This window comes from Mustelus asterias, chromosome 9 (assembly GCF_964213995.1).
Source record: "Mustelus asterias chromosome 9, sMusAst1.hap1.1, whole genome shotgun sequence".
Taxonomy (NCBI): Eukaryota; Metazoa; Chordata; class Chondrichthyes; order Carcharhiniformes; family Triakidae; genus Mustelus; species Mustelus asterias.
The window spans coordinates 38,148,312-38,175,824 of record NC_135809.1 but is presented as its reverse complement, the minus strand read 5'-3'; the positions used below and the strand labels follow the sequence as shown (position 1 = coordinate 38,175,824).

At 43.1% G+C, this 27,513-nt stretch overlaps 1 protein-coding gene across 2 annotated transcripts; it reads right to left on the bottom strand.

Moving 5' to 3' along the window:
• Positions 1-3,600: 3,600 nt before the first annotated feature.
• On the bottom strand, positions 3,601-27,426 carry foxm1 (forkhead box M1). Of its 2 annotated transcripts, XM_078221180.1 has the most exons (9): positions 26,803-27,426; positions 22,766-23,448; positions 19,744-19,892; positions 18,720-18,878; positions 14,993-15,121; positions 13,343-13,411; positions 12,413-12,470; positions 9,810-10,009; positions 3,601-5,645 (listed from the first exon to the last, which is right to left on the bottom strand). In XM_078221180.1, the coding sequence occupies exons 2-9, from the start codon at positions 23,439-23,441 to the stop codon at positions 4,782-4,784; spliced, it is 2,304 nt and encodes a 767-aa protein (XP_078077306.1). In that variant the 5' UTR covers positions 23,442-23,448; positions 26,803-27,426; the 3' UTR covers positions 3,601-4,781. The 2 variants fall into 2 exon arrangements, with proteins under 2 accessions (XP_078077306.1, XP_078077307.1); XM_078221181.1 differs by lacking the exon at positions 13,343-13,411 and having other exon boundaries at positions 3,963-5,645; positions 26,803-26,839.
• Positions 27,427-27,513: the final 87 nt, after the last annotated feature.

The following is a 27,513-nucleotide window of genomic DNA, read 5'->3' as shown; positions in this document are numbered from 1 at the left end:
AAATGCAAAGTTTGTTAACTCGTCTGCATTATATAAAATGCAGTTTATAAACTCTCCTGCATTATAAAATGCAGTTTACTTTGCATTTCCTTCTTATTCCACATGTCAATAAATTATTTCTATGAATATCGGTTTTAATTGAATCGCTTTGGCAATAAGCTAAATGCTCCCTTTAACCAGTTGTCTGGTTAAGCATTTTAATAATGCAGTGCAGTCCATTGCTTCATTGCACAGCAGGTTCCTTGTCTTTGCTGCACAGAAACTTCGGCATGTGCCCATTTCTGAGGAAAATGTTTTCACAGGATTGACCATGAGAAAATGCAGAGGCTCAGCTGCTTCGATCTTCAGTAAACACTCCCACTACTGGTGGTGCAGTGAAAACTGTTCTTTCCTGGAATTTCAAGCTGCCTCTTGCTGCACTGATTCATGCTTCCTCAGAAGGAGGGAATGCAAGTGAAAATCTCTTGTCCATCTTCAAGCAGCATATTGTAGAACAGTAACAAGAGATACCTGGCCTGACATTTAAACTAAGCAACGGAAGGGGATGGGTGGAGTTTTTTTAAAAACATTTTACTCCCAAGAGCATATTTGACTATTTTGATCAAATAAGGATAAATCTCACTCAAATCTTGCTCTAAAGACTTCAATCAGATCAGAACGTAACTAGAAAAGGATTGAGGATAACATTTTAGGGGACAAGCAAAATCAATCCTATGTAGTGGTGAGTATAGGAGCTAGTGAAATGGTGCAAGAGGGAGGGATTCAGATTCCTGGGGCAGTAGGGCCAATTCTGGGACAGGAGGAACTACTTGTATAACATGGACAGATTGTATCTGATCAAGGCCAGGATTAATGCCCTGTTATCTTGTGCTGTAGGAGAGGCTGTAAACTACATGGGCGGGAAGAGGGAAACCAGCATCATTTAAGCATCAATGAAAAAGTAATAAGGTGTATAGAGTGGGAGAGACAAACAACATTAGAATAAAGTGTACTATAGGAAAAGGAGGAATCAGGAGGCAAATGCAAAGCAAACTAAGGCAGGATTACAATGAGAGAGCGTTGGTGAGCTGCATGCATGCAGAACTGGTCAGATAGGGATGTGATGTCTGATAATAATGGAGGCTTCTCTCCATTGCCATAGAATGCCTACAGTGCAGAAAGATACCAGTCCGCCCCTCAATTCTACACTCACTCTTTGAAACAACATCCCACCTAGGCCCTTCCTTTTGTCCTATCCCTGTAACCCTGCACATTTACCATGGCTAATCCACCTAGCCTACACATCTTTAGACACTAAAGGGGCAAGTTAGCATGCCCAATCCACCTAACCCGCACATCTTTGGACTGTGGAAGGAAACCGGAGCACCCGGAAGAAACCCACTCAGACACGGGGAGAATGTGCAAACTCCAGAGGCCGGAATTTAACCCAGTCCCTGGCACTGCGCCATTAAGACCATGAAGTGGAATTTCACATTCTAGCTACATTGTATTCAGGAGGGATGGGGAAAAATATGAGAAGTTGGAAACAGTATTAATAATAGATACTGTTAAATCTTAGAAAAAGGTGATGTGCTAGAGGGTTTAATGACAGAATCTATTTGGTTAAGAAGAGGAGTTGGGATTCCACTGTAGAACATCAAGTAGTGGGAAAGAGGTGGAGGAGCAAATCTGCAGCAAATTTCAGATAAGATAAAAATATTAGAATTGTGATGGCTGGTTACTTACAATATCCTAATACAAGTTACGGAGAAAATAAGATCAGGGTATGAGGGCAAGGAAGGGAGGTAATTCCTGAACCGTGTACAGAAGCAGCCGAGGAAAGGTCCTGGGCCGGAAAGGTCGGGAAGAATTTTGCTGGCTGGCATGAAGCAGGAACAAAGTGGGGGAGCCGATAAAAACCGCGGGGTGCTCTGGCAGACCCATTCTCCGCCACAAGGAGGTGGGAAACCAACTTAAATATGTAAATGCCCTTTTGAGAGCCCATTTACCAGGCTGTTGGCCTCCCACTGTGTGGAGGCGCTGCAGGCGGCTTCCCAGTGACAGCCTGGTGGGGATTGTTAGAGGACCTCAAGAGGCAGTCACCATGATTTCCGGGGGAGGGGTGGGGGTAGGCCTTCTCTTCACTTGAACATTTATCTTTAATATTTGTGGTGCACCTTTTCAATGCTGCAGGGCCCCTGCATGCCTCCACAGTGGGCACCATGTGGTGGTGATGCTGAGCCATCATCTCCCTAATTGTGCCAACAGCAGCTACTTAGTTATCAACCACAAAGACAGGAGGAAGATCTCACTGGCTGCCTGTACATGTCACTGACATGCATTGCTGGCTTATGTCTGGACGTCGACAATGTTGGTAAAGCGCTGCCTGTTAAACCGGTTCCTCCCCCCACAGATGCTGCCGGTCCTGCTGAGCATTTTCTGTTGTTATTTCCAATTATCACCCTTCGCAGTATTTTGCTTTTGAATCAGGTCGATACTCAACTCAAAAAGGACTAATTTCAGCAAGTTGGCTCAGGTGACTGAAATCAAATATTGGATGGTAAAACAGTAAATGAGCAATGGAATGCATTCAAGAAAGTGGTATAGGCAAGACACATTCCCATGAGGGAGAAAGGAAGGGCATCCAAAGTTTTGGCTAAACAAATTGTGATTAAAATGTAACAGAAAAGAGACTTACGGTCAGCATCAGGTTCATAAAACAATAGAGAATCAAGCTAAGGGCAAAAAGTGCAGAGGAGAATTGAAAAGGAAATCAGAGGGACAAAAAGAATGTCCTAGAAAATAGGATACGTCAGCTCTCCAAAGCTCTCGCTGCATCACAGTTCAGTGTACTGTGACAAGTTCTGACCATCACGTCTTAGAAATGATATATTTGACTTGGAGGGAATGTAGCATAAACTTACCAGAATGAAACTGAAAACCAAGGGGGAGAGGTTGCACAAATTAGGGTTGTATTGCCTGGAATTTAAAACGGTAATTTGATTGATGTTTTCAAGATACTAAGGAAACAGAGAGAAACTATTTCTGCTGGTTTTGGGGGGGAGGGGTGTCAGAATCTAGGTCAGGTGGCACAGTCTAAAATTCAGAAGTTAAATTAGGAAAAATTACTTTGGTAGAGGTTTGGAACTCAGTTCTGCAAATGGTAACTGTTGTCGAATCAATCACTGATTTTAAGTCCGAGAATGATAGATTTTTGCCAACCATACAGAAAGTAGCTGATGAGGATAGTGCTATTGGTGTGTCCCAAGGAGCTGCATTCCTGTGCCAGGGTGCCAAGCCATTGATCTGGTCTGTGATATAAACCTCCTACTGTTCCTCACACAATGGGCATCGGCCGGTACAGGCTGCGAGAGGCCAAGTGAGAGATATGCTGGTGTTCAAACAGTGAAGTGCCTTCGTTGAGATGCAGAATTTTCCTATTGGTCAAGGACAGGTGGTTTGGAAGCAGAAGGTTCAGGCCAAGGCCCAAGCATAATGCAGATACCAGTCCACATCTCAAAATCTCCAAGAGCATTTCTAGTTGCTATTGTGTAGAACTGCATCATAGTATTCTGTTACTCTATTTGTTAAAATATATTACAGGAAGGGACTGTTCACATTCAGTACCAATACCACGTTTAATCTGGAATACATCATATGTTTAAAACGCTAAACTCAAAATGGTGCACATTCAAATCTCTGCTCCAAAATATTGTAACAAGATCATTTGCATGCTATATAGCAGTGCACAGAGCAACTTGGTTTTACTGGTCAGGAAGTGGTGGGCTTGGTCTAGTGAGTAGATATTTGTTCATCAAAAGTTGAAAGCTGATATAGACACTAAATTTTTTCTGCTCTTTGGAAACTGGAGTTTATGAAGAGAAAACAAACGGCAAAAAAATTAGAAATCTGAAATTAAAAATCTGGAAAATACACCTGTTTGGCAGTTCCACACCCAAATCATTAACTAATTCCTAGCATTTTCTGTTTAATATAGTAAAAACTCTGGGGCTGGAATTGAACGCTGCTAGCTACAGGACACAGTGCAACTATTAATGTCAATCTCTGAGGTACATCAAAGACAGACAATTTACACTGATAGTGATCAACTACAACTGGCCTGCATTATCTCAAACCTTACAACAAACTTCAGTTAAGATCAGACAATCACTGAAACCAAGAAAGCCATTCTCCCCCATCCCTTCCTATGCATTACAAGGCTTCCATTCCTCTTCATATTGTTCTCTTCACATTTAAAAAAAATATATAAATTTACAAGCACAATATACAAAAGTTTCTGTCATCCCCTGAGAAGACACCAAGAATTAAGAAAATCTATAGTCAGAATCAAGGAATCTGATGAAAATAGTCAGAAATGAAGTGCTGGGGAAGCCTCGAGGCCTTTTAATCATGGCCTATTGTCCTGTGTACAGGAAGGCAAAGCAGCATCAAACATAGCGGGCACACGTACACACACACACACACTATCAAATCAATACCCTGTATGGCAGGCTCACACAGACACGTGCAAAAGATTATACATGGATAACAATGAACAGTGATTAATCTAGTTACAGTAAGCATAGTTCAGGTGGGCAAGGAACTAAGTACCTACAAGATACAGACGCTAGGAATTAATGATTTCAAAAACAACCTGGAATTTTGTCCAAGGGCTTAGTCCGGATTTTTCTAATTCTGCCTTAATATTTGTATCAGCTTGAACTTGAAACGGTTCTAACATCAAGAAAAAAAAAAATTTAAGCAGCAAGACTCCCTTCCCCCACCACACCCCACAAACTGATCTATCTCAGTTCTGGGATTAGTGTTGACCAGCTCATATTCCCAAGTTCATAGTCCTCATCCTCCAGACCGGTGAAGCTAATGTCCAGTAATATTTTACTAAGACTGTCGTTCAGGGTGTCCAAGACCAAGCCTTCAGTCAAAGACCTATTTGCTTTGGTATTACAGTTTGCATTTACCTGCAGTTCTCGGGAACACCTTCTCGAATTGTCCTCTGAAAGAGGGGAGGAGCTTGCGTCAGGCACAAGATCCTGAACCGGTGAGTTCAAGAGCTCACGCGGTGACTCAAAGAGAGCAAAGTCTTTAAAAGGTGTACTACTTAGACTCAGATATCCTGCGTTATTACGCAAGGGCGTTAGAAAGGAACCACATGGTGTCCTCACAGGACTGAACTCAAACAAGCTGTCATCTTTTTTCAAAGGGGTCAGTGCAATCTTCCAGCTGTTTGCTACAGTGACTGGAGAGCTTCCAGCGGTGCCTTTGCTGGGGGTGGAGGAGGCAGGCTGATCGCGGAGCTTTTCTTTAATGGGCGTTTTGAAGTTATAATCTATGCTGGTGCTGGCAAAATCTGAGCATTGCTCCATGGTTCTGGATTCCTGGAAGTCAGACACAAAACCCAAATCTAATCCAGTCTCTGCTGCAGGCTCAGTGGTTTCTGGGAACAGGATTACTGGCTCCTCAACAGGCTGAAGAACATGCCTCTGCTTTCGCCTGGAACTGTTCTCCCTGGACACCTCGCCGAGTTTTGCTGTTACAGTATTTTTATTCACGTCAGCAACTGGAGGGATTGCTTGAATCAGCTGTGGTTTCTCAGAGTTCTTTATTGAGGTCGCAGGATGATTATAACTCGCAATCTCACTCGGCACCTGAAACAAAAACAATCAAACCAAATACTTTGAAAGCATGGATGTTGAAGGATAGCATTACAATCTTCTTAACAATAACACTAGGGCACTAGGTGGTTGAAAGCACAGTGGGATGGCCCCTGTGCTTTTGGGGCAAAGAAACATCTTCTATATTCAGGTGATGGTCCCTTTGGGAACTAGGTTTCTCTTGAAGATTTCTTGTAAAAAGCAAGTTACTTCCAGTAACTAATCATAAATAATAGTACAGCAAAAGGCCAACAGGAAGTTAATTATTGAGTAAGTTCCTAAGTGATCCTGGTCTCAAGCAGGACTTAAGTTTAGAACAAGCGTGCAGAGTTTGGGTGAGAAACATTAGAACCAGGGAGTTCTGACCCAAAGTGGCTATGCTTTAGATGCTAGCGACACCTGTATTGACCACAGAGTTTAAAACTGGGGGATGGTTGGAACAGTTTAAAAGGACAACCTTGCCGAAGTAAGCGTAAGGCTCAAGAAATTTTAACCCATGTTCGAATCTTTGAAATAGGACTCAAAGTGGCTAACCCTCCAAGTTTTTTAGTTGGTATCTGACTTGAGTTATCAAATCAAGTTATCGAGTTGAGTTAAAGTCAAATGGGCACAGAAGGAAAGTTATGTTTAGAAGTTTGGTTTAGGTAATGGGTATCTGTATTCAGTATATTTTTAATATTTTTGATGTTAAATAACTGTTTAACAGTGCAATTATTATTATTCATCTTCTCTGATTTTTCTGGAGTAAAATTATTTTGTTTTAAACCATGAACTTTGTGGTTTCATTCTTTTAGTGAACGTTCAGGTTTTTGGATTTCCAAACAAAAAGGTAATAAAACATTACTGGTCTCAACTGAGATCATAACAGCAGCTACCAATGGTCGAGGCAGACAGAAATAGCACAGCATAAGAGACCAGCATTGGAGAAATGGCAAGTTCAAGGTGATTAGAATAATTAAGGGCACTGGAATAATCAAGTCCAGAAGAAACAAAGGCGTGGACAAGGCAGATGGGTTGCGGTAGGCAATATTATGGAGGTGCAAGTCATTTGTAATAACAAGGACATTGGGTTGGAAATTCAGTTCAGGATCAAATAGGTTATGAATAGTCTGGTTAGACAGGTGGAATGAAATTGATGGCAGATTCTTGTGATGGGACCAAACACTAAGGGTTCAATCCTCCTAATGTTTAACTGGAGGAAATTGCAGCTCAGTCTAGACTACATGTTAGACATTCAAGATGGCACAGAAGCAGTGAAGTGATTGAAAGAAATATGGTTGTGAGGTAAATTAGCATACACATAGAAACTGACCCTTTGCCTGTGATCATAGGACAGCATGTGGAGAGGGCCAAGGATAAACCCTTGGGAGATTTCAGAGTATAGACCAGGGTAGGAAGAAAAGCCAATGCTGAAGATGCTCTGACTATCTGATTAAATCTAATGCTCTCTCTGTTCCCTAAGAAGTTAATGACTTTCTAGGCCCTTTCCATGGTACTACATTCTGATCAACAAGTCAGTGTTGGTGTCTACGCTCCCCACAAGCCCCCTCCTATCCTGACAATATATCCTTCTATTCCTATTCTCTTCATATATTCATCTAGCTTCTACTTAAATGTATCTATGCTAGTCACCTCAACTACTCCTTGTGGTACCAAGTTCTCCATTCTAACCATTCTCTGACCCATCTATGAGCTACAGCAGCAGCCGGAGGGTGTTGATCTGATTTTCCCTCTTCCTCTCAATGTACACGTTCTTTGAGGCACTGTATAAAACAGGTGATAATGAGTCAGCAGCATTTGGACACTGGTTTCAATAAAACAAGCTGCCCATTCACTAGCACCCGATTTACACAATCAGATAAAGTCAAGGTCCACCCTACTGTGTGAGGAAACATCTAGCTTTCACTGTATCTCCCTATATAGCAGACTAGTGAAATGTCAGCCCAATAACTGTGAACAAGCAAAAATCATACCATTCTGGCACAACCATGTGCACTGTCACTCAGCAGCAACCTCTAACTGATCTGAGCCAGAGAGTATTTCATCCATTCAACTAAACAACCAAACTATCTGCAATGTGTTGCCTCCTGGATCCAGAGATGCACTTTCCTCTTTTTTAAAAAATCAGAAAGGAATTCAAACCTCTGGATCAGCCACTCAGTTAATTCTTGCTTTTCCCTCCGTCTCAGGTGTCTTTAAATGATAGTTTCACATTATGGAAATATACACAATATTACAATGTATAAAGTTAGTCCAGAGTAGTACTTTGTGGTATGCTCAGAAGGTTGAACTGGGGCATTAGCTAAAACTGATAATGGGACAATTTTAAAGAGATGTCACAAAGAGCTTTTCATGTAAACCTGTGATGAATTCTTTGAATATAGACTTCTGAACACTGAAGGTGAATCATGAAACAAAAAATAATGGTGGGAGTGGAGGGATTATGGAATATTTTCAAAATGGAAGTTCTAAATTGACCAAACTGCCTCACTAATCTGTATCAACGTTATGGCCATTTCTCTGTCACATAAAAACTGAACTACATTGAAAGGATTAGAATAATCTTTCTTTGCTTTATGAAAAGACAATTGTCTTAAAGGATGGGACTTGGCATTTGAGAGAGCATTATATATTTCCTTTAAAGTCACAAAACCCTTGCATGACTCACCTCTGCACTATGGAGGTCACACAAATCATATAAAATGCATTGGTGAGGCCACACCTAGAATACTGCAGTTTTGGTCTCCTTACCCAAGGAAGGGCAAACCTACCCTGGAGAGAGTGCAACCAAAGTTCCTGGGAGGAGGAGATAATGAGTAGATTAGGCCTACATTCCCTGGAGTGCAGAAGAATGAAAGGTGATCTAACTGAAACTTACAAAATTCTGACACAGGTAGATGCTGAGAAAATCTATTGAGGAATCTCGGCCATGTGGGGGGGCGGCGGGGTCACAATCTCAGAATAAAGGGTTGGCTATTTAGGACTGAAGCAAGGAGAAATTTCTTCATTCAAAGGGTTGTCAACCTTTGGAATTCTCTATCTCCGAGAGCTGTGGAAGCTCAGTTGTTGAGTACATTCAAGAAAGAGGTCAGTAGATTTTTGTATTAAGGGATATGGGGATGATTTGGTAAGGTGAAGTTGAGGCAGAAGATCAGTCATTATCTTATTAAATGGCAGAACAAGCTCGAAGGGCCAAAAGAGCTACCCCAGCTCCCATTTCCTATTTTGCCTTTTGTCTTCTAAACAGTAGAAAGTCACAATGTTTCAACACTGTGAACCAATCATGGCCAGACAGAGACCCTCACCCCATAACTATAACAATATGATTGGAACACCTGACAGTGCCAAAACTGAAACCAAAATTCAACAAACTGAAGTGTGGAACTTGCCTTCAATGCCATGTGAAGGCTCATTTAAAAAAACTTTTACAGTCCTTAGTCAGGACTAAGGGTTTGACAAAGAACTGGAAATTAGGAGAAGTAAGAACAGTACGTTGAAACTAAACAGTGGTGCACAATCACACTCTTATGTGTAATTGATAAGATGTCAGGGTTGTGCCTAAGTACCAATCCGCTGTGTTATTGAGCATATGTAGGATGCATGTGCACGCTCAATTTCCCTGATGCTGGTTCCTGAATCTTAGACAGCTGATCAGGTTGGGATGAGCAGACAGAAAACAAAGAAAAACTATGCCTCATTAATCTGAAGGTTACAGTACTGCTGCGTTGTTTCATTACGGGCTAGCAAATCCACATTTCTGAGCAGATTGTTCTTCACACAGAGGATCATAGACAGGCCATCATTACAGCTACACACTGCGATGATACAACATAATCCAAAGGCTGGCTGAACAAACTGGAAGAGGTCAAGCATTTTATCAATCAATGTTATTTGAGCCCAGATGTGTGTGGCATCCTTCAGGTACAGATTTTATACAAAAGAGAAATTTCTGGGGTGGCTACAGAATGTTTTACATCTTTGGAAAGTTTTAAGTTTCCCACTGGTAAGCATCATAGCATTAGAACCGGATACACTGATGTCAGGAGATATTGGAAGGCTGCATTCGTGGGTACCTTGGAATGCCTAAAATTAACATGTTGATTATTTGAGGACTGTATCCCGTGAGTGTGAACCACATTAAAGGAAAAATAATCTCACCTTTGGTGCAATCCGAACACGCTTGCGCTTCCTGGCCAGCTCGCTGCTGCTGGTGGCTGAGGAAGGGTGCCCCTGGATTGTTGGCATGGTGATGTGAGGAGATGGCTGTAGGATGAGGGAGGAGGTGACTGGTAGCTGAATGGGCACCAGGTAGGAGTCAGTCCGTGGCAACAGTGGCTTCATTTTTCTCAGATTAACTTCTGTGCAAAGAAAACAGTTTATCCAGCAGGCTTATTGAAGTGTAACTCACCACCTCCCCTCTAGCATTTGATAACCAACTAACATCCTTTTTCTATCTTATGGAATTCAACCCTAATTTAGCTCTATCATCATAGAATAAGGCTGGAAACAATAATTGAGCTAGACAGTGCTCAGAACTGAATACACTAATAATTGAAATAAAATAATTAAGATAATCTCCCTCTCAACTAATGACTTCATCTGCTTTGACACAAATTCACCTCTTTCACACAGCTGCGCCCTGCTTTGCTATTTGCTCCCACACCCGAGGTTGTCACCAATTTACACATCCTCAACTCCAAAATCAAGATAGATAACGACAATGTTGCGAATGGGGGTTGTAAATCCAGATCCTGTCACTTCAAAATATTGCTGGCGGATTCTAACAAACTGGGCTGATGTTGTTTGCTGATACCTCTGCAGTCAGTACTCATCTTTTTTATTCAGGTTGTCACAACAGAAGTTCCATGCAGCTTCCAGGCTGTCTCTGGCCAATATAGAAGAGGTTAACACAGATGACAGAACACAAGTGTTCTGTGTTTCATCAATCTTTAGAATGAAGGGGTAATCCAAATGAATACCCTCCCTTTAATTATTACAAATGGTCTTGTTGCTGAGCTCCCTTCAAGAGTGTCAGAATTTCCCATTTGTCCACTGTTTGGTATGGGAGTTGGAGATTGCAGCATTGGGATGTGGGCATGGTTTACACCAAAGTAACCATACACATTGTGCTGAATCTTTATATCAAAATGGTGGGTTGAGGTCTTGTCAGAGGTTTAGGAACCAAACATTGAATTAATGAAGAAATCAGCCATCATTCAATTCTAGAGAAATTTACAATGTCAACCTGAGTCCTCTTCCTGTAAACAAACACTCCTTAAAATAGGTTGATCTATTCTGTAGTATTTTAAGCCCTACACTGGGACCTGAATTTTACACCACCCTGGCTGGTTTGGGGGGCGGGGAGATGTTGGATTCTGACAAACTGGGCTGATGGGTATTTATTGCCTATCCCTAAATATCCTTGGACTAAGTGACTTGCTAGCCATTTAAGAGTCAGCCACATTGCTGTGGATCTGGAGTCACACGTAGGCCAGGCCAGGTAAGGATGGCAAATACTTTCTCTAAATGATATCAGTGAACCAGTTGGGTTTTATGACAATGGTTTTATGGTCATCATTAGGCTTTTTTAACTTCCAGATTTTTATTAAATTCAACTTTCATCTGCCATGGTGGGATTTGAGCCCAGCTTTCCAGAGCATTACCCTGGGTCTAGTCCAGAGACATGACCACTACGCCACTTCCTCCCCTCCCTTTCCCCCTCTACGAATGGTTTGCTTTGTCTTTGTAGCGCTCAAGAAACAATACTTACCACTGTATACTAATACATGTGACAATAATAAATCAAATCAAATTCAAAATCCCGTCTGCCTGACCTGGAAGCAATTTTATGATGGGGCAAGCTGGGCCTCAGACAGGAAGCTAGCGCTTGCCCCAATTAAGGCCCTTAAGTAACCACCTAGAACAGCCTATGAAACTTTGAATCCTCAATCTCGGGTGGGCGCCTTTCCTCAACGACCGGATACCTCCGGACATTCTCCCAGCCCATTCAACGATTCCCCAATCACTCCACTGCCAACTTCCCCAAGAGTCCCCTACCCTCCATGGGACGCCTGCCACTTATCTAGCCTCCATGACCCGACACTTAGTCCCAGGTATGTTGTGGCAGTGCCTCTTCCGGCCACTGCAGAATGCCAGTCGCAGCGTCACAGATTGAATCTGGTTCAGTCGGTGATAAACTGAATTGTTTTTATTTAACCTCCTATTATCTGGCTTTGCCACACCCTCAGGCTTAAAATTTTCAGATGTCAGGGGCTTGACCCCACAATCTGGGATGTGTTCCCCACTGACCTGGATGGGTCGGAGAGCTGTCTGCTCATCTGATTGGCTAGCAGCTCCACAAGGCGGGAAATCTCACCTGCTGCCAATCAATGCTCATTAAGAGTGTAACCATGCAGCAGGCCTGTTGAGGTCAGTGGGGAACACATCCCAGATTGTGGGGTCAAGCCCCTGACATTGGAAAATTTTAGGCCTGAGGGTGTGGCAAAGCCAGATAATAGGAGGTTAAATAAAAACAATTCAGTTCATTACCGAATGAACCAGGTTCAATCTGTGACGCTGCGACTGGCATTTCCTGCCCAAGTGACATTGGGTTGAACAAACAGAAACCCAACTCCCAGTCTCCCTCAGTGATATTATTAAACATGCCTAACCCTAGCAAGTGTCTGCACTTTATGGATGTTAACTCGTAAAAACACATTGAAATCGAAGCACTTCAAAGTTAAGTGGACCTTTTCACGTACCTGTGCTGATGGCTACGTTGTTCTTTGGCAGCTCAGTGTTACCAGTACGCTTTTGTTGCTAAAATTGAACAGATTTTTTAAAAGTATGTTTTCATAAATGCAAGATTAATAAACATGCCAGAACCACAGCACTTTTCTTATGCAGAGATGTAATAAGATAAGATGCATAATGCAGAAACCCTTTTTAAACTATTACAATGGATGTCAGTCAAGACAAAATTGTATTTGAATCTATGATTTAGATGTCACTGATCAATTCATTTTAATTTTTTGACACGACATGAATAGGCAATAATTTACTAAACATTCACATGCCAATATATTTGCTTTTAACGTATGAAAAATAACCCAAGGAAATGTTCCAAATATTTTTCCTTGCTTCATATTATTTTTGCTTCTGTGATCCACACACACAGTCCCATTTCCTTCCTGTACTCTAGGTCCCTTTTGCGAGATTATATTTCCTGAATCCATTTGCTTTCTGGGTTTTTAACCCATCATTTCCTTTTTTCCCTCGGTTTTTAATATCACCATTCTTTCCTGTTCATTTTCTTTCTCTTAATTCTTCCTCACCCATTTGTATACCTGACCCTTTGGTCCTGATGTAATCATATGTCATTCCTATTTTCCAGAAAAGCCAGAGTCGAAAGGCAGAAGCAAAACAACCTAATTTTAAAAAAAATCATCCACCCATAGTATGGGCAAGCACAGCTCACAGCAGCAATAGAACGCAGAGCCCACTGTCTACAAGTAAATTAATTAATGCATACTTGTTTTAAGTACTGAATTTTGTCAAAGAGAAATAAGAGCTGAGGTTATTGACGTCCCAGTATATAACATCAAAAGTAATGCCTCCCCTTCCATGGCCCACCTAAATAAAAATCAGGACAAAGAGGTGACAAGGTGCCACCAGTAGCACATGGGTCTTACTTGTTGACAGACCAGCACAGGCACTGCTTGGATCCAATGAGTCAGGTCAGTTGAGCTGTAATCCGATGACTGCATAAAACGTCGACCAAGAACGAGAAGTGTTGAAGGTTAAAATACATATATAAATTTTATAAAGCGGACATCCTACTGCAACGAGGTGCCTCCCAGCAACTGGCCATTTTTCTGAGCTCAATGAATGCAGCATGTCACTCAAGAGCCCCCTTCTATAATGAGCATCAAAAACAGCTGATACATATATCTTTCAAGTCCTCAGGATAACCCCTCACAGTCACTTAGTTTACTTTGAATGTTGTAGGCAAATGCTATAAAGGTTGAGGAGAATGGTTTGCAGAGATGAGAGACTTCAACTGTTTGGACAGATTGGACAAACTGGGGTTGTTTTCCTTAGAGAAGAGAGGGTTGAGAGGAGATTTGATTATGGTGTTCAAAATCACTTGGGGTCTGGGCAGTCAATGGGCACAAACTGTTCCTGTTGCCCAAGGATCAAGAACCAGCCAATCACCAACTTAAGGTGATTGGCAAAAGAATCAATGGTGATATGAGGTAAAACTTATTTTATGTAGCGATTGGTTAGGATCTGCCAAGCACTGCCTGAGAGTGTGATGGAGGAAGATTCAATTGTGGGCTTTTGAAAGGGAGTTAGGTAAGCACTTGAAAGGAAAATAATCGCAGGGCAATGGGGAAAGTATTGGGGGTGTGGGACTAACCAAGTTGCTCTTGCAGAGAACCACAAAGACATCATTCATTCTACATGTCGGCCTGCTTCTGTCACAAAATATTCATGCAAAACTACATCGATAGCAAATCTGGAATATTTAAATCTTGGAAATATGAAGGAACAGCTGATATAACACGAACACAGATGGATTGGCCGAGTTTACCAACTGAACAGAATAATCAACATTGCAGGTCTAATTAACATAAAACATACATAATTTAAAACAATTGTGTGCCATTCCTGATTCTCAAAGAAGCCAGAGTTGGAAGACACAATCAAAACATGCCTGGTTATAAAGACGTCATTTACCTGAGGAAAGATAGGTAAGCATACCTCAGTGACAATGGAGTCCAGTAAATTAAGCAATGTCAAGCACTTTCCTTCCGTTTGTTAGAAAGAAATTTGTCCTGGATTTTGACATTTGTTTTAATATTAATTTCAGGTAATTTCAAAAGGAGCTTTTCCCTGTTCTCCAGATAATTGAGAAAAACTCCTGACATCACCCGAACATTACAATGTATCATAACGAAATGATTAGGCATTTCCTTGACCTCAGAAACACAGATTCCAGGTTGTTCCATATTGTAATTGCGAATTGAATTGTCTTGACTAACCCTTACACTTCTCAAGATAAAAGCAACTTATTGCGGATTGCGGATGCTGGAATCTGAAACAAAAACAGAAAATGCTGGAAAAATCTCAGCAGGTCTAACAGCATCTGTGGAGAGAGAATAAAGCTAATGTTTTGGGTTTGGATGACCGTTCATCAGCGCTCTAAGATTTTCCAGCATTTTCTGTTTTTCTTACACTTCTCAATATTGTGATTAGCCAGATACTTATCCAGCTCCTGACAGGAAACTATAAATCTGCACAAACAAAGCAGTGTTTTTCAAAATAAACAATAAACGCACCTTAACAACCTGATCCAATGTCAGGAAGCGGTTGGCTTCAGCACGGATTGTCCAGTGTGAGATTTTGCCGTTGTGAGAAGTCTGACGTATGAACATGTCATGTAGAGATAGATTGTGCCGAATAGAGTTCTGAGGCAGGGAGGAAGGAGTTCGTTATGATGATAATCAGCATTCTAAGTTAACAAAGCAGAAATGAGAAGCATTGGCAACAAAAAACTTGCATTTAAATAGCACCATGACATAGTGAATTGTCCCGCAGTGCTTCACATGAGCGTGAACAGAATTTGGCATTAAAGAAAGACGCTCCTTGAATTTTTTTATTGTTTATAGGGAAACCTCCAGGATTGTCAGAACTGCCAAATGGAAGGAAAAATCTGCTCTTGAAATGGCATACATACTGGGCTGTAACTTCTAATGGAGTGGAAATGGAGATAGATTACCACTCTGAAATTACTTACCTGGAAATCCAACAAGGTACTAGTGGCGACACAGTTTTGCACAGAAGGCAGACCATATACACTTACTATCATAATGAACATTCGCCCAGCTTATAAATTATTTTTGGTTAAATGCATGGATTAAATTCAGCATGCCTTGTTGCTTATTAAATGTAATAATGTTTGGAATAAATCAATCTGGTAGGAAGAATTGAAAACAAATTATTTTTAAATGAGAAACTATTAAACATTATTGTTCAGAGGTCTATAGGTATCCTTGTACATGAAACACAAGTGAACTTGTAGGACAGCAAGCAATTAAGAAGGCAAATAAAACATTGGCCTTTATCGCAAGTCTGTTTGAGTAGAAGAGTTTTGGCGAGATTGCACATGGCTTTAGAACCACAGAATCTCTACAGTGCAGGAAGCTGATTGAGTCTGCACTGACCCTCCGAAAAAGCACTCTGCCTGGGCCCACTCCCCCATCCTATCCCTGTAACATAAGAACATAAGAAATAGGAGCAGGAGTAGGCCATTTAGCCCCTTGAGCCTGCCCCGCCATTCAATAAGATCATGGCTGATCTGATAGTGGTTTAGTTCCACTTACCCGCCTGCTCCCCATATCCCTTAATTCCCTTATTGATCAGAAATCTATCTACCTGTGACTTAAACATATTTAACGAGGTAGCCTCCACTGCTTCAATGGGCGGAGAATTCCAGAGATTCACTACCCTCTGAGAGAAGAAGTTTCTCCTCAACTCTGTTCTAAACTGACTCCCTCTTATTTTGAGGCTGTGTCCTCTAGTTCTTGTTTCCTTTCTAAGTGGAAAGAATCTCTCTGCCTCTACCCTGTCTAGCCCTTTCATTATCTTATATGTCTCTATAAGATCTCCCCTCAGCCTTCTAAACTCCAACGAGTACAGGCCCAATCTACTCAATCTCTCCTCATAAGCTAACCCCCTCATCTCCGGTATCAACCTGGTGAACCTTCTCTGTACTCCCTCCAAGGCCAATATATCCTTCCTAGTGGCAAATAAGGGGACCAAAATTGCACACAGTACTTTAGCTGTGGCCTCACCAGTACCTTGTACAATTGCAGCAAGACCTCCCTGCTTTTATACTCCATCCCCTTCGCGATAAAGGCCAACATTCCATTTGCCTTCTTGATCACCTGCTGCACCTGCAAACTGAGTTTTTGCGATTCATGCACAAGGACCCCCAGGTCCCTCTGCACAGTAGCATGTTGTAATTTTTCACCATTTAAATAATAGTCCATTTTACTATTATTCCTTCCAAAGTGGATAACCTCACACTTGTCAACGTTATACTCCATCTGCCAGATCCTCGCCCACTCACTTAGCCTATCCAAATCTCTCTGGACTTTCCGCATCCTCCATGCAATTCGCTTTCCCACTCATCTTTGTGTCATCCGCAAACTTTGTTACCCTACACTTGGTCCCCTCCTCCAGATCGTCTATGTATATGGTAAACAGTTGAGGCCCCAGCACCGATCCCTGCGGCACGCCACTAGTCACCAACTGCCAACCAGAAAAGCACCCATTTATTCCAACTCTCTACTTCCTGTTAGATAGCCAATCCTCAATCCACACTAACACTTTGCCCCCAACTCCGTGTACCCCAATCTTCTGCAGCAACCTTTTGTGAGGCACCTTATCGAATGCCTTCTGGAAATCTAAAAACACCACATCCACTGGTTCCCCTCTGTCAACTGCACTCGTTACATCTTCATAAAAATCCAGTAAATTCGTCAAACATGACTTTCCCTTCATGAATCCATGCTGCGTCTGCTTGATCGTACCATTTTTTTCCAGCTGTCCTGCTATTTCTTCTTTAATGATGGATTCCAGCAATTTCCCAACTACGGAGGTTAAGCTAACCGGCCTGTAGTTACCCGCCTTTTGTCTACTTCCTTTTTTAAACAGTGGCGTCACATTAGCTGTTTTCCAATCAGCCAGCACTTCCCCAGAGTCCAGCGAATTTTGATAAATTACAACCAATGCATCTGCTATTACTTCTGCTATTTCTTGTGCATAACCCTGTGCATTGATCATGGACAATCTACATAACCTGCACACCTTTGGGCTGAGAGGAGAAACCGGAGTACCCGGAGGAAACCCACACAGACATGGGGAGAACATGCACACTCTGCAAGATCACCCAAGACCGGAATGGAACCCAGATCTCTGGTGCTGTGAGGCAGCAGTGCTAACCACTGTGCCACCATGCCGCCCTACTTTGGCAAGACCAAAACTGTAGTGTTATGTACAGTTTGGTTTCTGTACCCAAGGAAACCTTGGAGGGACTGCATTGAAAATTTGTTGGGTTGATTTCTGCAGTGAGAAGGTTATCTTATGAGAAGAGATAACAGAATGGGCCAATATTTCTGGAATTGATAAGAATGAAAGGTGATCTTATTGAATATATAGATATTCTGAGAGGTCTTTGCGGGGTAGAACCTGTGAGACTGTTTTCCCTGGCTAGAAAGTCTACAATGCCTCTAAATAGAGGTGCCTGGAGAAATGTCTTCATTCAGAGGGTTCTGAATGTTTGGAATTCTCTACTCCAGAGGATTGTCAATGGGATGGTTGCTCAAGAGTTTATTCAAGCCTGAATCAAAGCATGTTTTGATTCTAAGGGAATTAAAGGATACTCCTGCTCTTGTTTCTTATGCATTTGTTCTCAAAGGTTTGTTCACTAGTCCTCAGCTCTGCACCAAGGTAGGACACCACACGCTCCTTTTTCTCAATGCTGCCATAAGATGTTCTGCAGTGTCTACCTGACACAACTTATCAGGAACTACTAAGAGATTTCAGGAGTGGTGACTGAACTTGTGACCCTCCACTCCACTGTTCATTTTTAAAAAATCATTGGATGTCAGTGTCACTGGCTGGACCAGCATTTATTGCCTCTCCCTAGTTGCTCTTGTGCTGAGCTGCTTGCAAGGCCATTTCAGAGGGCAGTTACAAGTCAACCACATTGCTGTGGCTCTGGAGTCACATGTAGGCCAGACCGAGTAAGGACAGCAGATTTCCTTCCCTGAAGGACATTAGTGAACCAGGGTTTTTTTTTGATAATCGGCAATTGTTTCATTAGTTGGCATTAGACTTTAAATTCCAGATTTATTTCTTATTTGAATTCAAATTTCACCATTCGCCTTGGTTGGATTCAAACCTGGGTCCCCCAGACCCTGGATCCCTTGATTATTAGTCCAATGATAATACCACTGCGCCTCCTCCAAAGCACTACCAATTTAAATACTTTCATCTTACCTTCCAACCTGGTTTGGCCACATGTTTGAAATAAGGGAAATGATCCTCAATCCAGGTGTAGATTTCTTTTAGGGTCATCCTCTTGCTCTGAGTACTGTTTATCGCAAACTGTATCATAGCCATGTAGGAGTATGGAGGTCGTTCATGAACTGACTCTGCCTGCAATAAGGAGAGCATCCATCACAGAAAATGGAAACAAAACCAAAATACTGAGGATATTGTAAAACACAGCCAGCAAGCATATATTTTGGACCAACACATCAGATTCACACAGAGCAGGGGGCAGGGGGGAATTTTACGGCTTCGCTCATCCCGAAACCGTAAAATCCCGCCTGAGATCAACAGATCTTTCCATTGTCCGCCCCTCGCCCGCTCCGATTCCCGTGGCGGTAAAATTCCGGCCAAGGTTTTTTAAACAATTGAATTCTAATGTTGGTCAGGTAAGTCCCAGGACAGTTAAAGCAAGGAAAGATTCATAGTAAGTATTCCTTTACACTGCCCCAAGCAGGTAGTCTACGTTAGTTATATACAGGGTCAAGTTAACTCTACATTCCCTAACCTTACTTAAGCCAACCAAAAGAGGCCGTAAAAAATAAACATTTAACTTCCTATACGAGCCATTCTGAAACACTAAGGAATCAAGACAAAGCTAAATACAACAGTCACAGAACTTGCTGCATAAAATATTCATCTCTTCTTTCAACATACCTGTTTCCAGCAAATCATTGCTTCTGCTGTCCCCAAACCGATTCCTGACCAGCACTCATTCACTACAGTCCAATCCCGTCACTCTCCCCTTCCAAATTCATCCCTTTTATGCGGTTTGCCTCCTCCTCCCTCAGTACTCTTTCTATCCACTTACTCAATAATTGTTCCTGACCCCAATGCGTCCTCAGATTGTTAATTGCTCTCTATGAATATGTGCATGTAAACTAAAGTTATCAAATGGGTAAATACTTCAAAAACGATGCAGCTTTTGGAATGCCTCAGAATTGAACACCAAGCCAGGATGAGCAGCACTTACAGTGGCACCTTCTGTTGGAGGCTCTTGGTTTTCTTTCTCAGTTTCATCCTTCACGCTGCAAGCACCCAGGCTATCCGTGCTCATCTTACCCAGCCACTGAATGTTGGTCAGGCTATCGTCCAGGAGAAGTCGCTCAGGAACTGTAGGAGCTAAGAGAAGGAAATAATGATAGAGCTTTTTGCATAAAAAGTAGAAACTTGCCTGACGTAGATCAGCCACTGTAGGTCACTTTGAGGCATCTTTCTTGTAGTTAGATTCTGTCATCAGGACCTATTACATTCTTGCTTTTATCCACTCCATTCCATTTATATTTTAAGCCACAATTCAAGTTTAGCCAGTTGCCCATTTTAACTGGTAGCAGTTCGCCAGAAAAATATAGCTTTCCCTGTCTGATTGTTCAAAAAAACTCAGTTTTGAACAAACTTAGTTTGACTGGTGAAAGCTACTGTAGCACTCAAACTATTTCCCATACCAAAATAACACAACCACAATTAGTTGTATATAATGGGGTTACTGGTAACGCTTCTAATTAAGGGCTACTGCATAACTACATCACCCTCTTAAGCTTTGCCTCCATAGCACATGGAGTCATCCAAATCCATTAACACTCATTGCTTGCAGAGTTTTGCACCACATTGAATGTTACAAAGGGTGCAATAAGCAGGACTTGAGTTTGAGATGCTGGGAAATGGCTGTGGTTTTGGAGGCCAAAAGACATTGCTGCAGAAATTCCTCAGGGTTCTATCCGAGGCCCAACCATCTTCAGCTGTTTCATAATGATCTTCCATCCATCATAAAGTCAGAGGTGGGATGTTTGCTGATAATTACCATTTAATTGTATCCCCTCAAATATTGAAGTAGTCTATGCTGAAATGCGTTAAGACTTGGATCATATTCTGGCTTGGGCTGAAAAGCAGCATTGTGCCACATAAGTGGTGAGCAATGATTACCTTCAACACCAGAGATTTTAGCCATCTCCTCTTAAAACCTATGGAATTACCATTACTCAATCCGCCACTATCAACTTTCTGGGTGTTACCATTGACCAGAAACTTAACTGACCTGTGTGGCTACAAGAGCAGATCAGAAGCTGGACATTCTGCAGTGAGTAACTCACCTCCTGATTCCCCTAAGCCAATGCATCATTTCAAAGTCAGGTGTGTGATGGAACGCTCTAACACTCTCCACTTACACTGACAAATGCAGCCCCAACACTCAAGAAGCTTGACACCATCCAGGACAAGGCAGCCCATTTGACCTTAAACATTCACCCCCTCCATTAGTGGTGCGCAGTGGCAGCAGTGTGTACCATATACAAACAAGATGCATTGAAGCAACTTGCCGCCTTTGTCAACATCTTCCAAATCCAAAATCTTTTCCAAGAAGGTCAAGGGCAGCAGGTGCTTGAGAACACTATCACCTCCAAATTCCCTTCCAACACTCATAATCGTGATTTGTCCCTCTTTTACTGTCAAAAGCTAGACCTCCTTTCCTAACAACTATGTACCTACACCACAGGGCTGCAGTAGTTCAAGGTGATAGCTCACCACCAAGTTCTCATGGGCAATTAAAAATGGGCAGCAAGTATTGGCATTGACAGTGATGCTTGCATCCCGTGAGTATAAACCAACGACTGGCTCCTGCCCTTCAAACTTCCGACCTTCATTGCCACAGGGGAGAGCGTGCATTGAGCAGAGAATAACCGCAATGTGTTCTGTGCGGTTTGGAGAAATGTTAGCAGAAAAAATAATGAGATTCAGAGAGGTAAAGGAAAAGCAGAAAATTCATTAATAAGCAGCAGACATAGGGGATGGTCTTACCGGTTTGCCACGCTGGTCGATCGGCGTGGTGAGCCAGTAAGATTGGGCGACAGGTGAAAACTTGGGCTCACGCCCGGTTTCTTGGCTCTTGCAATGTTACTGGCCCCGTTCTGCCACTGAAATCAGCGTCACAGCCTACAAGATACAGGCTATGTTCCAAAGAGGCGCGGGAATTTAAAACACTCATTCTTTGCATCAGAAGGTGACATTTCAAATTGGCGACCCATCCAGACTCATGGTGGTTCTAGAAGTTAATCCTGGTTTTTGGAAGGATGTTGAGGCATGCCAACATCCACAGTATCTCATTAAAAAGGTACAATTTTGAACACTGCTATTTGATCTCCTCTTCACTCTGTGAAGTTGATAAATATAGACATGTGGGTGCCTGGTTGGGAGCAGTGACAATCAGTGGGACTTGTTGCCCTGTGCATTCTGGTGCTTGGGGGGGGGAGAGGGGTGATAGAGAAGCAAACTATTTCTTCTTCCATAAAATGTTAAACATTGTAGACTTTCTTGCGTTCTGTCAGAAAGGCTTATCTTAGATTAAACAATGGTATCAGAGTAGTCTCCAACTACTGAACGAGGTTTCTACTGAAAATAGGTATGTACATGCTTCAAATCAGTAAGCACTTTTAAAGACAGCAATGTTTAAAGAGGTTGCAACTCGTTTCTGCTCAAAGTGGGAATTTAGCTTTTGTTTGCTTGAGGACTGGGGCTCATGACTTTCATTACAGCTATGGAGTCACCCACCACAGCAGGAATTTCCTCCGTATAATCCTGCCCCGCGCTTTGGAAAACTGGTTTACCACTTTGAACACATTGAAAAAGATAGCATCTAAGTTTAAACTGGAGTTACTGACTGGGGTTTATTGTGGGGGTTCAGATAACAACATTAAGTGCAAGAGGAATTCAAGTGGTTTCTAACCATTTTCTGAGGAAATCAATTTGTCTCTAATCACTCAAAAACTCAGAATAAAGAGCAAGTTCATAGTGTTTTGGTCTTTTGTCAGCAGCTAGGCTTGAACTGTCAGAATTGTTTCCATGATTATTTCAGCACATCCACATATGAACACTAAGTACATCACAGTTACTAATCTAATTTGCTGGAAATAATATGTACACACTTCCTCACAGAATATCTAGTCTAGTCTAGTCTAGTCTCCCTCTGCAGTATTACAATGAGACAAGGGACCGTTTCTTACCTGTACCAGTCTCTTGGTCATACAGAGCTGAAGATACCAGTGTTTGAGGGATGTGTACTGAGAAATCATCCTCTTTCTTGATGCTGACACTACTTGCAAAGTCTGCTACTGCCACTTTGCCACTTGGGTTAGCAATTGTTAAGTTTGACTCTTCCTGGAACTCCGTCGAATTTTGGCTTCTCTCCAGGAGTGTAGGAAAACTTCCTCGTGTTGCACAAGGATCATTACTTCCCAAAGATCGACTCTGACGAGAGGAAGAAGTTGCATTACTGCTCAAAAGAATAAATTTCTTGGGCCCATTAGAACCGCTCTCCTTTCCCTTTGCTGTGAGTGCTGCTATGATGCTTTGAAGGTCAGCATTTTTTGGAATTAACACAACTTGGGTGTTGGGCATCGATGGGTGGTTTACAATCCGAATCCTCTCAGGGAATTTTTGAGTCTCCATAGCTGTGCGCTTTTGCGTGCTTTCCATGTCATCTTTCCTTGGACAGGTGTTGGCTGTGCCAAAATCTCTGGACACAGATTTGAGTTTGCTCGGATCATTCTTGTCCTCAGCAGCATTCTCCTTTGGATCCGCTGGATTACTGAAGGTCAGGGGACGTTTCCTCCGTTTCAGAATCAAAGGCCTCCTTGGACTGGCTTTCATTATTATTGCAACTAGAGCTTCTTCAACCATACAGTGCCTGCAACATTAGAATTCAATCAGAAACTCTCCACATAATCAGAAATAAAGTTAAAATAAGGCAGAATTAAATGCCAACCATTAAACTAAATAGCTAAAGAGGAATATTTGTTAGCAACAAAAATGAAATATTTTAATGAAATAATCAGTCTCTTCTCTCTAACTCATAGGTGTGTAAAGTGAGTAAGCAGAGTATAATTCTTGCATGTGTTTGGTGCAGGTCAGAGTTCAGGTGAGTATTAGCTAAATTTTAAAATAAGATCGAAGCAAATGAAGAGCAGGGAGCCCAGTATGTCTAAATCTATTTGTACCAGTTCAATATTCTCTTCAGTCCTAACTCTTATCCATTGTCCCCCCATCACCTACATTTTGATTATTAATGAAAGCATGAAATAGCAACGGTGATAATATCATCTCTGTGTCACACAGCCAGTGACTGGTCTCCAAGTACATTCAACATCCAGCCATAAGGCTTTCAGACAGTTTTCAATCGAGCATACTAGATAACCACTAATTCCAGAAGATTTGATCAGAAAACAAAGTCTCTCATGTAGTGCCTTATCAAAAGCTTTTTTAATGTTCAAGCACATAACATGTACTGGGATTCCCTCTGTAAACTGAAAAATACAATTAGATTCATGAAATTCATGAAGGGACTTTTTGGGAAATCAGGTTGAGTGTTACTGACATGGCCTTCTCTGTCTATGTAGTCATTGTTGCACTCCTAAGAATTCCCTCAAACATCCACCCTATTATTGATGTCAAGCTAACAATTCAACAATCAGTACACTATTCCATCTCATCATAAACAGGTATTCTTTAAAAATGTCTGGAAATTTGTCAAACAAGAAATATCCAAAGCTTCAAAGGATCAGTAGGCAAAGTAGGACAGAAATTAGGGCTGGTGACCAAACTTACTGTGAAAGATGTAACCTTTGAGGAAGCTTTTAAAGATGAAGAAATTGGTGACAGGGTGGAGATTCAGGAAGATAACTCCGGAGCGCAGGAGCCACTAATGATGAAGGGAGCACAGAAACGCACAATGGACCAGAGTCAGTAAGGAGATCAACAACAAAGGGAAGTTAAGAATTGCAGATGGTGGATGCGGACAATGATTTAAAAATGAGGGTTCTGGATGGATATACTGAGGGATAGGTAACGTCAAGGTGACCAAAGAGGTGGATGAGGGTAAAGCAGTTGATGTGGTGTATATGGATTTCAGTAAAGCATTTGATAAGGTTCCCCACGGTAAGCTATTGCAGAAAATACGGAGGCATGGGATTGAGGGCGATTTAGTGGTTTGGATCAGAAATTGGCTAGCTCTAAGAAGACAGAGGGTGGTGGTTGATGGGAAATGTTCATCCTGGAGTTCAGTTACTAGTGGTGTACCGCAAGGATCTGTTTTGGGGCCACTGCTGTTTGAGATTTTTATAAATGACCTGGATGAGGGCGTAGAAGGATGGGTTAGTAAATTTGCGGATGACACTAAAGTGTTGTGGACAGTGCGGAAGGATGTTGCAGGTTACAGAGGTTATAGATAAGCTGCAGAGCTGGGCTGAGAGGTAGCAAGTTGAGTTTAATGTGGAAAAGTGTGAGGTGATTCACTTTGGAAGGAGTAACAGGAATATAGAGTACTGGGCTAATGGTAAGATACTTGGTAGTGTGGATGAGCAGAGAGATCTCGGTGTCCATGTGCATAGATCCCTGAAAGTTGGCACCCAGGTTGATAGGGTTGTTAAGAAGGCGTACGGTGTGTTAGCTTTTATTGGTAGAAGGATTGAGTTTTGGAGCCATGAGGTCATGTTGCAGCTGTACAAAACTCTGGTGCGACCGCACTTGGGAGTATTGCGTACAGTTCTGGTCGCCGCATTATAGGAAGGATGTGGAAGCATTGGAAAGGGTGCAGAGGAGATTTACCAGGATGTTGCCCTCTTTTTAGATCAAACCAAATAAACAAACTCAGATTAAGTCAGGACAAAGTAAAAGGGGCAGCTCCCCAAAAAGAGGGGGAACAGCCCGAACAGAAATCAAAGTACAAAGGAAACTTAAAAACATCAAATTAAAATGTGATTGTCAGGGTCAATAGTGCACCCCAACCCCTGCGGTGCCCAACGGGCATGGAAGGCGTCAACCGCGCCCATGGACACCGCATGCTCCTTCTCCAGGGACACCCGGCCACGAACGTAGCCGCGGTAGAGGGGCAGACAGTCAGGATGGACGGCCCCCTCGATCGCCCGCTGCCTGGACCGGTAAATGGCGCGTTTCGCCAGGCCCAGGAGCAGGTTCACGAGGAGGTCGCCATCCCTCCCCTCCCCGCACCGGGTGGATGGCTAGCACGAGGGGACATAGCTTTAAATTGAGGGGTGTTAGATATAGGACAGATGTCAGAGGTAGGTTCTTTACTCAGAGAGTAGTAAGGGCGTGGAATGTCCTGCCTGCAACAGTAGTGGACTCGCCAACATTAAGGGCATTTAAATAAACATTAGATAAACATATGGATGATATTGGAATAGTGTAGGTTAGATGGGCTTTAGATTGGTTTCACAGGTCAGCGCAACATCGAGGGCCGAAGGGCATATCCTGCGCTGTAATGTTCTATGTCGATAGGATAGAGGACGTCAATCAAGACAGGGATGGTTCATATCCAGAACGTCTAATGTATTTTCCTAGAATCGGAGAATCCCTACAGAGCAGAAGGAAGCCCACCGAGCCTGAGTCGGCAACAATCCCACCCAGGCCCTATCCCCATAACCCCATGTATTTACCCTAACACTAAGGGGCAATTTAGCATGGCCAATCAACCTAACCCAGTGTGGGAGGTAACCAGAGCACCCGGAGGTAACTCAGACACAGGAAGAATGTGCAAACTCCACAGTCACCCAAAGCTGGAATTGAACCCGGATTCCTGGCGCTGTGACCACTGTACTACCAAGCTGCCCATTTTGAAAGGGACAATAAGAGTCGTTCACCCAATGTGTTCAGCTCATATTGTCTCCGAGATGAAGACACCACCAATACAATTGGTCAAAGTGGAAATAAGTGTGTATAATGTGCGAGACAGGATGTGGGCTGCAGGGTTGAAGAGGGGTGAGGTTCAAAGTGGGGAATCCAATGTATTCTTGATGCTCCCTTAATGACTGAGCAACAACTGGATAAACATTCGTTAACAATAAAGCAGCAGTGGGCAGCTGGCCACAGTGAACAAACGGCCGGTGGGGGGGGGTGAGCTCTGGGCTGACACTGGACTCTGGAACCCGGGACCGTTGTTACAGTTTATTTCCCCCCTGAAGCTAATGCGAAAGGGCGGCATCCCGGGACAGGCCGCCCCAGGTACACACTCCCTGCTCACACTCACCTGCATATTACCGGGCTCCGCACGGCGGATCCAGCTCCCACTCCCGCTTCACGGCTGCATCCGGACCCGGGGCAGGGATCAGTGACCCAGTCAGAACTTCTCTCAGCCGCCGGCCCCTGGTTAGTGTGAAGTCCGGGATTCCCTCGCCGTCTCTGCCTGTCCTTTCGCCCGGGCCCCGGGGGTTTGCTCTCTCTGATCTCCGGCCCCGGGGGTTTGGCTCTCCGGCCCCGGGGGGTTTACTCTCTCTGATCTCCGGCCCCGGGGGTTTGGCTCTCTCTGATTTCCGGCCCCGGGGGTTTGCTCTCTCTGATCTCCGGCCCCGGGGGGTTTACTCTCTCTGATCTCCGGCCCCGGGGGTTTGGCTCTCTCTGATTTCCGGCCCCGGGGGTTTGCTCTCTCTCTGATCTCCGGCCCCGGGGGTTTGGCTCTCTGGCCCCGGGGGTTTGCTCTCTCTGATCTCCGGCCCCGGGGGTTTGGCTCTCCGGCCCCGGGGGTTTGCTCTCTCTCTGATCTCCGGCCCCGGGGGTTTGGCTCTCCGGCCCCGGGGGTTTGCGCTCTCTGATCTCCGGCCCCGGGGGTTTGCGCTCTCTGATCTCCGGCGCCGCTGCGGGTTTTTTTTGTTACAGTTTGTAGCCAGTTGGATGTTTTTTGAATTTCCAGCGTTCTGTCACTGCGGACCAATCCAAAGGTGGTGTGAAGGTCAGGTGGGTA